Consider the following 11,671-nt stretch of genomic DNA (forward strand, 5'->3'; position numbering starts at 1 on the left):
TTATGCATTTGACTATAGTCTAGGCTATCTCACACTATGTCTTCACTATAGGTTTATTTATTAATTTCTTTAATTCAATATTTACTACATTTACAAGATTTCACGGCAACCCCATTTATAGCCCCTTTGCACCTTTGTCTCTAAAATCGTAATAGGCAGACGATAATCGAGCGGTAAAAAATTGTAATAGATTTTGATCAAATGTTTTATCAAATACACATGTGAAATATTTAACACAATGATAAATTCATTGATAATAAATAATTCTTAATTTACTGTACTTTCTTTACAATGTGTTTACGTTTCTGGGAAATGAAAATGTTTAAAGTAGTTATGACTGTTCTTTTCTTTGTTTGGTATTAAGCACAAAGCTATAACACAATAGGTTGTCTGTGCTTTGCCCACCAAGAGTATCGAAAGCTGGTTTCTATTGGTGTGAGTCCGCAGACACACCATTGTTCCACTGGGGGCATGACTGGTCTTTTATGCTAAAATAAGTTCATAACACACATACACTGACACCCAGAATATAACAACCTAGTTGTCCTAGCAAAGCTGGATACTTTCGCTAATAATTTAAATAAAGTAGCGAAAAGAGGTTTTTTTACAGTTTTAGCTACCTGCTAAAAATTTGAGATATGCAGATTAGCTGATAAATTTTGAAACATTTTAAAGTCAATTTAAAACAATTAGTATGTGGCCAAATAGTAAGGAATCATTTAAGAATATTGGAACACTAGCGACAGTAAATTTTCTGACATTTTTCACAAACACATTGAAAAACAGGAATCATTTGACACAAAGAGGGATGAACTACGGTTTGGTTTTTGGAATTTCGCACGAAGCTACTCGAGGGCTATCTGTGCTAGCCGTCCCTAATTTAGCAGTGTAAGACTAGAGGGAAGGCAGCTAGTCATCACCACCCACCGCCAACTCTTGGGCTACTCTTTTACCGACGAATAGTGGGTTTGACCGTCACATTAAAACGCCCCCACAGCTGGGAGGGCGAGCATGTTTGACGCGACTCAGGCGCGAACCCACGACCCTCAGATTACGAAGCGCACGCCTTAACACGTTAGGCCACGCCGGGCCCGATAAACTACGGACGCTTAATAAGTTTAAAAGGGTTAAAAATGTAATAATGACACTCCACCCAGTGACACAGCAGTATGTGCCACTGGCTTACATAGCTAAAACCCAGGTTTTGATACCCGTAGTTGGCAGAGCACAGATAGCCCATTGTATTGCTTTGTTTTTAACTTCAAACAAACAAACAATAATAACAAAACCAGATAAAGAAAATGGAATCGTATTAATGAATAAAATATATTACATTAACACAGTTTTGTTCTTGGAATTTCGCGCAAAGCTACACGAGGGCTATCTGCGAAAGACGTCGCTAATTTAGCAGTGTAAGACCAGAGGGAAGTTAGCTAATAGACATTTCTGTTAACTTTCAAGAAGAAAAGGCTTAATAAATGAATATGAATATAATTTGCTAAGGCCGATAGCATATAAAGCAGGTATCTTATACAAGTTGCTTGATGTACTTTAGGAAGGATTTCTAGTGAGACAGATCGTACTTAACATTAGTATTTAAAATGATGAACTAGCAGTTTTTAAATTTTTCTTTAGTAAAATATGTTACGCCATAAAGTTTTGATGTATTTACTGTTTCATACAGCTTTCAGTTTGAGACATAAATACAAAACTAAATTTTGAAAATAATGTTTGCTGTGACAGTTTTGATAATGTATCGTTATTCACAAGTATACCATTAGTTGTTGTTGTTGTTTTGAACTAAACACAAGGCTACACAATGGGCTATCTGTGCTTTGTTCACCACGGGTATCGAAACCCGGTTTTTAGCGTTGTAAGTCCGCAGACATACCGCTGAGCCACTAGGGAGCGGATACCATTGGACGAAACACTTGACATGGTTATCAATCTGGTTTATAACCAGGAAATTCCAAACTAAAATTACTAAAGAAGTATTGAGAAACTATTCATTTTGCTATAGACATGATATCCAATTCTAGATCTACATTGTCCGTCCTCAATATTTTTAGTTCTTAACACTTTTTCACTTGAAGTTTTCCCTGTGCTTAATAGATAAAAGTAATAATTTAATTTGCTAAGCATCCCGGAATGGCCAGGTAATCTGAGGTTTATATTTTCCTTTTTATAGTTATTTAACGAATAGTTTTAAAATAATTTATCTATATAGCGCTTATAAAATGGTTTCTTGTTATTATGGGTTTCTATTATTAAGTATCAAGCTTTTCAATGGTCTATCCGTAGTATGTCCACTCCGGGTATCGAAACTTAGTTTTAAGTTCACAGACTAAGTGGCGGCGCCAAGGGGGCTTGAGCCCCCCAAAATGAGCCAAGCCCCTCCCCTCAGTCCCCAATATTGTTACTTACATATATTTATAAAATATGGAAAACGCAGTTCAAAATAGCACACATTTCTGAAATGTACCTTGGTATTTACATGCTTTATTATTAAAGAAAAATATTTAAATTATCTTGAGTTATAAGATCTACCCTCAAATACAACTTGCAACGTTAAATTTAAAAACAGTATTACAAAAACTCCTTCATATGTTATTTAGAAATTCATTTGCTCAGAGTGTAACAATTGCAATGTATGCTATAGTTTGTTTAAGTTTAAGGATTAAAAAATATGCGCAAAATATCCCACATAGTCAGTTGTTTTTCATCATGGTTTACAGATTGACTGTGTCTGTTCCGTAAAACTACTTTATTTTCAAAATTAATCTATATAAAAAGTGCTCACGAAAATCTATATGTATCAATCTAATGTTATTAAACACAAATAGATTTTCATCATCTTCTGTCTCTAGCTTTATTTATAATATTAAACACAAATACTGTGTTTTTCTCACTTTCGAATTATTTCATATTTAACTGCATGTTCAGTTGAATATTGTAAGAAACGTGAACCCACTACCGTTATATTTCCATACAAACTCTGTTCTTCATATACTTTCATGTTTTGATAGAAGTTGTTATGTTGTGCTTTCGAAGGGAGATACTTTTTCTTTTAATCTGGTGAAAATAATTCAGCATACTGTTCACACAGCGACAACAATTTAGTTTATTTCCTCCTTTACTTTAAAAAACTTAAACTGTAATAATTTACACGTTACAAGTGACTTCAAGTGCACTGTACTAATATAAGTATAAACCTATCCATATAACTTCATGACTGAAAAAGAAACACACTGACTGATTAACAATACATATTAGGAACAAATAACTATCTTTTTTATGTTTCACTGAGCCCTGCGTTTATAACATACCCTTGAATTTACTAAAATATCTGACGTCAAAATGTTATTCAAACTTTCTATGTGAAGTAGGCTTAACTTAACATCATCATTACAATCCACTTCTCCCTCTAGAAAAAAACAAAACAATAATACTAAAAATATTGATCATAACAGTATCTTGAAGACACTATAAGTTCAAAGAGAACTAATATATTTTGAAGCAAACAATTTTGTTTTATTTTAGACGGGTTTCTAACACAAGAAGCCGGGTATTAATACCCATGGTAGATTTCTTTGTTTGTTTTTTTAATTTTGAGCATAACTACACGAGGGCTATCTTCGCTAGCCGTCTCTAATTTAGCAGTGTAAGACTAGAGGGTAGGCAGCCAGTCATCTCCACCCACCGACAACTATTGGGCTACTCTTTTACTAACGAATAGTGAGTTTGACCGTCACATTATAACGCCCCCACTGGTTGAAAGGGCGAGCATGTTTGGTGTGACGAGGATTCGAACCAGCAACCATCGGATTACGAGTCGAGTGCCTTAACCACCTGGCCATGCCGGGCCTAAAGAAACTGGTTTACCCTGTGTCAGTTTTCGTGGCATATCCATTCTCTCATCGTATGACTCAAGTAATTGGAGAAACGAGTACATAAGACAGTCAGTTCACCAGACGAAGCATCTATCAGATAATAGAAATAAGCAGAGGAAAATGTTTTATTTTTCTTGGATATTAAACACAGTATGGAAAACAATGCGTGGGGAAGGGTGTGTGCTTTGTATGTGACAGTCTAACGACAGAGCCTTTTAAAATGAAAACTATTGTCAAAATGTACGATTGTCAAATACAGTTTGACTGAGCGAGGTGACATAGACTGTAAAGATGTAGTGAGGCTACAAAATCATTTTAATATGATGTGCTTCTCCCCTGCATGTATTAAAAGAAATGTAATAAACAAACCTCTCTAGGTACGAATAAGATGGTGACGATCATTAACCAAAATAGTTTCAGAAAAAAACAGTGTAAACTTTAATAATATTATCATAGCACTTTCGACACTTTTAATAAAATGACCCTTTAAATTAACATGAGTAGTTTCAGTGATGTCGAGAAAAAACCCACTTGTAGAGAAATATATATGCAAAAACGGCTCGTTTGGGTAGAAGAGCGAACAATGTTTCGACCTTCTTCGGTCATCGTCAGGTTCACAAAGAAAGAAAGAGGTAACTGACCGGAAGCTGATCACATGTTTGGAAGGGGTTGTGCAACTGAGTGTCGGAATGTAGAGAGCGGTGTTAGATGTTTGAATATATAATTTTATTTTATTATATTTAATATAGGTATAAAGGCGTTCCTTTATATTGGTTTATTTTGGGTTTAAGTTGTTGTATAAGTAAGGCTTCTTTAATTTTGCGTTTGTTTATGCTTGTTTCTTTATTTAGTATTTGAGTGTTTTCTATGGTTATGTTCTATTTATTTGACTTGCAGTGTTCAAAAACGTGTGAAGGTGACTTTTTATGTTCTTTGAATCTAGTTTCCATTTTTCTACTTATTTCTCCAATATAGAAGTCGTGGCAGTTATCACATTGTATTTTATAAATAATGTTGGTGTGGTGTTTGTCAGTGTAGTTTTTACATAGTGTAGACCTCAGTTTTGTACCTGGTTCGTGTTCATTATGACTATAGCGTTACCTTTATCTGCTTTTCGAATTTTTATTTTTTTGTCTTGTTTCAGGTTTTTAATTGAATAGATACATAAAACGAATTAAAAACCTAAAACAAGACAAAACATAAAAATTCTAAAAGCAGATAAAGGTAACGCTGTAGTCATAATGAACACGAATGAATACATCCAAAAAATGAAGAACATCCTATTAGACACGAACAAATTTAAACCAATACACACAAATTCAACAAAGACACACGATACACAACTAAACAAATTACTACTAAAAATGAAAAAAAAACCAACACAATTTCACAAACACTTTATTCTTACCGACGTAAAACATACTCACGCACACCACAAATATACGGCATCCCCAAACCACATAAACCAGATTGTCCATTACGACCAATAATGTTCACATATGAATCGTTTAATCACAATCTTGGTAAATACATAGCATGAGCATTCTTCAAATATGTAACATCAGCCAGCTCATTCATCAAAGACTCTTTTAATTTCAAGTCTAATCTAAATCAATTTAATCATAAAGCCTTAATGGCCAGTTTAGATATTATATCCCTCTTTACAGAAGTTCCAACCACTGAAGCCTGCAAGATAGCCTTAGAACTCTATATCCGAGATCCTAACCCACCTATAGACGTTCCCAGCAATCAATTAGCAACCCTCATAGAATTCACCACGATAAAGACAAACTTCATGTTCAACAACCACAACTATATACAAACAAATGGCCTAAGCATGGGCCATCTACATATCTGTACCAGTATAGTGGTGGATGTAATGCTGTGTTAATTGCTTGTGTTTCAATTTGTGTCATAAAAATATTGACTAGAACTGGTAATACTGGTACAGATATGTAGATGACATGGTTGCGGGATTCAGATCTACAGAACACACCCTTAATTTTTTTTTCAATCACATTAACTTCACATGTGAACAGGAAGAAAGCAATCAAATATCATTTCTTATTCTCAAAATTACAAGAACCGACACACAATTCAAAACAGAAATTCACCGAAAAATCACCCATACTAGACTATACATTCCTTGGGACTCAACACATGAAACAAAACAAAAACTCAACATACTAAGAAACCAAATAAACTCAGCCATAAAACTATGCTCACCAGATAAAATTAACGATAAATTAGACAAAATAAAACAATACTTCATCAACATCAATAAGTTTCCTCCACAAACCGTAGAAAACATTATACGAGTGAAGCCTACAAGGCTTATTTCGGTATGCCTGTCGGGGATCAATACAAACCCTGGGCACCTGATTTTACCTGCGAGCACTGCAGAAAAACTTTAGAAGGTACGACGGACAATTTTTGCTTGCGTGAATAATAAGATTTTATATTATACAAATTTTAGACCTTTAAACTTTATATATCTTTCGGTGCACTTCAAAGAGGAATACAACAGTGTCAAGGCCTTGATAGAAGCCTTGAAGTATGATGAGTATGGCTGTTATGTTATCGGAGACTTCAAAATTATGGCATTCCTGATTGGTAGAAGGATTGTAAATCATGGAAGCTTCTTGAAAGCTTTATCAAGTGTTCCTGTTATATTTGCCTTTGGGACAGCAGGGACACCGCAGCGCACTCCAATAGGAAGCACCGACCACAACGGACCGAGTTCTCTGTGGGGAGGCAGCGCAATGTCGTGTGTGAGCCAAGAGTGGACCTCCAGAAGGTGTTGTTCCCACCATTGCACATAAAATTGGGTCTTATGAAAGAATTTGTCACAGCTCTTGATAAGGAGTCTGCATCCTTCAGGAACCTTTGAGTCTTCTTCTGTGAGCTGTCTGAGGCAAAAGTCAAAGCTGGTGTCTATGTTGGACCACAAATAAAGAAGATCCTGGAGTGCACAGAATTCCCTATGAAGCTCAGTAGGAAGGGAAATAAAGGTTGGGGCAGCATTGTTGCAGTAGTTTAAGGCTTCTTGGGCAATCGCAAGGCCGAAAATTGTGAAACTTGTTAAGGCTCTGGTGAAGAACTAAGGCAAAATGGGCTGCAAGATGTCCCTGAAAGTCCATTGCCTTGACGGTCATCTTCATAAATTCAAGAACATGGGGGCATACTCAGCGGAGCAAGACGATCGCTTTCACCAAGATATACTGGACTCTGAATGCCACTACCAAGGAGCATATAATGAAAAAATGATGGGAGACTATATTTGGGGGCTGATATGTAAAAGTGATTTACATTGAGTGGCAAATCTCGAAAAACTATTCATTGCTAAATATTTTTGTTCATTTTTGCATAACATAGTATAAATACATGTAAATCTTGATTTATGTGCTGTTTTATTCAGACCTTATGTAAATGAAAATGTGCACATTTGCCTGTTTTTACATAGAAAATAAGTTAATTTCTAAATGTCATTATCCAGGTCACAAAAACAAAGTTTGAAGGAATAATGACCATTTTTGTACTTTTACAACATAAGGAATTAAGAAGTAACACATACTATCCAGGAACGAAATATTTTGTTACATAGTGTAATCAATTACAACAGTTAATAGTTTGTACAATTTCAGCATGAATGTTTCATTGTTTTCTACTTACTCACAGATTTGTATAAGTTTCCACTGAAATTCAACAATTCAATATTAATAATACATCATACCACAAAAAAGTCAATTTCGGCCAACACAGCATCATTAATTATTACATAATAACATAATAAATGTTACATTTGAATCATCGGTATAAGAGACCTAACTGTATTTCTTTGTTATTGCTTGCTTTATTTTTGCATCAGTTGTACAAAAAGTATTGTTACAATTTACAAAACAATTTTCTTCACAGTTACTAAAGCAACAAAAACGTTTTAAAAAAGAGAAGATAAGGGTATTATAAAAACAGATCAAAATGCAATAGTGATAATAAATATCGTAAATACTGAGACCGCTAAAACCTCAAGAGTTAATGATAACAACACAATAAACTATCTCTTGGCGACTCTTGCATTAACAAACATTATGGCTCCTGCTCGACGTCAAACGTCATTACATTCACACTTGTTTTGATGCAGTGCAGGCCATTACAGAAATCAATGGAATGAACAAAATTGTGTGAGCGATCGCAGCGCCTTCGATAGATTCCAATGACCCATGCTCTTAGCTACTTTTTTTCTCTCGTGCTTTAGCGCACGTGAACACCACTTGCTTTTCCTGCTGGAATTTATGTGAAAAAAAAAGGAAACGAGGACATTTTAATGTACGTGTAATAATGGTAGACGTAAATGTATAATTAATAAACGTACAACTGGACTGTAATTTCAAGTAGAGTATGTTGACAAGTTTGTGTCACATTAAAGAAGAAGGAAAATCACTTGTAAGGTTAGTGAAATATATTTATTATTAATTTAAATATAAGGTACTACATGACATTAATGAATATATTTGAGAGTGGGTAATAGCTGTGATAATATATATGAAATGCTATGTTGGTTTCTCATAACAAATTACACGTTGAGGTATGTTTAAAAGTTCCACAAGCGATCGTAACAGGAGAGAGGGTTGCGGGATCACTAAAATATTTTTTTAACTTTTAAAACGTTTGCTATTTTCTCTCTTTCTTTTAACAAGAAAATTTCTTTAATGTTGAATGTAATGTTATAATCAATTTGTATGCAACATTCACTTTCTAAGTAGCTTTGGAATACAAATAGATAACGAAAAAAAACCTTTTCTGATGCATCATCATTATAATCGTTCATGGATCTTCATGACATCTATTGCCTTCTGTTATCGGTTTTGTAATTATACGCAACTCTTCAGAATTAATTCGTTAATAAGTTAATAAGTATCCACCAAGGGAAATCGACCCCCCCTGATTTTAGTGTTGTAAGTTCGCAGAATTTGTGAATGTTATCTCTTATATTTAGCAAAAGTTTTTTTTTCTGTAAGTTGGCGTGAGTCGGTCAAGTACAAATAAATATTATATTTCCTACTTTTGCGCTTTTACGTCATTCCATATACAAATATGCGCTTAACTGTCTACTGTATTTATTGAAATATCTAACGCCGCTTGTCTTCTAAACCTTCACAACTTGATAACAAGGTTTCTCTGTTTTTCAGCACCTCATAATTCAAAGACAGTGAAAACAAATTCAATCGGATTATGGAGCCTCGTAACAGTTGCAACAAACAGGTTTCGGTATCTAAATTGGAGATTAATTTCATGACTCCAGAAGACGAACCAGCTGTTCGGAAGATTATGAGTTCTATGTTCCAAGAACGAAGGAGAGATTATGTTTTATTTCATTTTAGAAAGTTCTACAAGAACTTCGTACTGTGGGTAATAACATTGTCTATCGTTTCTGTAACATTTATTCTAACACTTGAAATTTTCGTGTCTATTTCAGTGGGGACGATTGTTGGGTGTGCTATTGGTTTCGGTGTATCTTGGTTATTACTACACCGTATATACGATAAAGCTTATCCTTGGTCAGATAGGTTAATATCCGAACCATATAAATGGATCTGTGAGAACAATCATAAACTTCTGTTGGGTAAAATCGATGGTGATCTAGTAGCAACAACGTTGATCAAAAGACATCCAACTGGTGCAACTGAAATTGGTAGGATGTTTGTGAGGAAGGAGTTTCGTTGTAATGGAATAGGAAGATTGATGATGAAAAAATGCATTGATATTCTTAAGGAGGAAGGCGAAGAAGTCGCCTACCTGATAAACGACACGTACAATATAAAAGCAAAAAAGTTTTATATTCGTAATGGCTTCAAAGTTTGTTCTTTGGAGGTGGATGTCGAAGCATTTCTTTTGTTCAAACTGTACAGCTATCGAATGAAGATTAATCTTTGAAAATCTTATATGTAAGTCTAACAAGATAACAAATATGTGCTTTCTATGAAAACCCAAATTACGTATTTTTTGTAAAGTTAATACGAGATACTTTTTCTTTCAATCAAATGCTGATTTTATACGATTTAAAGTAACAAAACCGATAAGAATTACACAAAATATTCTGCTAATGAACAATTGACATGCTTCAAAATGATTGTATTTCAATTTCTGAAGTGTTAAACACTTATATAACTATTAAAGAAATTGTTTAACATTATATTTAAATATTTATCGTTATGTCTTCATAAATTTCTATTTGATAGATAATTATTATTATTATGTGAATTAATTTGTCATAAATAGTTTTATTTGCTCTTTTTTATTTTTAATTGCTCTCAGCAGTCAATAACTTGTCTGCTTTACTTCTCATTCATTTGATAAATTCAATAATAGAAATTAATGCAGATTTTTGTTGTCACTTTCGTTGTCTAGATTGTTTTTAAAAGTTAAGAGTTTCTGTGTTTGTTATCTTAACATAGACGTCGCCTAATTTTATGGGGGGTTTTTCTATAGTATTTAATATTCAATAAAATTTAATCTATTTTAATGATAATGGAATTTATAACAACTTTTTTAGGAAGAAATGTAAAAAGAGAGAGAAGTGAAAGTAGGAGCCAGATAAATTGACTTGTTTTAGATGATTATTTTAATTTCAAGACAAAAACGTGTGACCTCCAGTGGAACAGCAGTATAACTGTGGACTAACACTGCTAGAAACCGGATTTCGATACCCGATGTGGGAAGATTACAGATACCCTATTCTATACCTTTGTGCTTAATTCCACAGAAACAACGAAACAACTCGCACATATTAATAAAAATTTGTGTAAAAAATAAGAATGAGACATGCTTACAAGAGCCAGTCATACACCAGTAACCTTGAGAGTCAGACCTCACACTCTTCAAAACAAAATAAAACCTTCTATTAAAACCATTTTAAACTATATTAGTTCCGTACATTCTTGAGTTTTATATAGCTAGCTGTATAATTTATATTTAAAAAATAATTTTTCAATACAAAGAGATAGTAGATGTACATAAATTCGAGAACATGGAAAGTTTATATTTCCAACTTAATCGTGCTCCTGACGCAAAGTGACTTTAATTTCGAAAAGTTTTAAGCGTTAAATGTTTTCTATCTTTTGTTTTTGATAAAATTTAAGAGAAATTGGGTATGGTTTGAATTTCGCGCAAAGCTACGCGAGGGCTATCTGCGCTAGCCGTCCCTAATTTAGCACTGTAAGACTAAAGGGAAGGCAGCTAATCATCACCACCCACCGCCAACTATTGGGCTACCATTTTACTGACGAATAGTGGGTTTGACCGTCACATTATAACGCCCCCACTGGTTGAAATGGCGAACATGTTTGGTGTGACGAGGATTCGAACCAGCAACCATCGGATTACGAGTCGAGTGCCTTAACCACCTGGCCATGCCGGGCCTAAAGAAACTGGTTTACCCTGTGTCAGTTTTCGTGGCATATCCATTCTCTCATCGTATGACTCAAGTAATTGGAGAAACGAGTACATAAGACAGTCAGTTCACCAGGCGAAGCATCTATCAGATAATAGAAATAAGCAGAGGAAAATGTTTTATTTTTCTTGGATATTAAACAAAGTATGGAAAACAATGCGTGGGGAAGGGTGTGTGCTTTGTATGTGACAGTCTAACGACAGAGCCTTTTAAAATGAAACTACTGTCAAAATGTACGATTGTCAAATACAGTTTGACTGAGCGAGGTGACATAGACTGTAAAGATGTAGTGAGGCTACAAAATCATTTTAATATGATGTGCTTCTCCCCT

At 34.3% G+C, this 11,671-nt stretch overlaps 1 protein-coding gene across 1 annotated transcript; it reads left to right on the forward strand.

Moving 5' to 3' along the window:
* Window positions 1–8,040: 8,040 nt before the first annotated feature.
* Window positions 8,041–10,083, forward strand: LOC143228105 (uncharacterized). The gene is made up of 2 exons (XM_076459433.1): window positions 8,041–8,338; window positions 9,080–10,083. Exon 2 carries the CDS (start codon window positions 9,123–9,125, stop codon window positions 9,822–9,824), a length of 702 nt encoding a protein of 233 aa, XP_076315548.1. The 5' UTR covers window positions 8,041–8,338; window positions 9,080–9,122; the 3' UTR covers window positions 9,825–10,083.
* Window positions 10,084–11,671: the final 1,588 nt, after the last annotated feature.

The sequence above is a fragment of the Tachypleus tridentatus genome, chromosome 10 (genome assembly GCF_004210375.1).
Source record: "Tachypleus tridentatus isolate NWPU-2018 chromosome 10, ASM421037v1, whole genome shotgun sequence".
Lineage (NCBI taxonomy): Eukaryota > Metazoa > Arthropoda > Merostomata > Xiphosura > Limulidae > Tachypleus > Tachypleus tridentatus.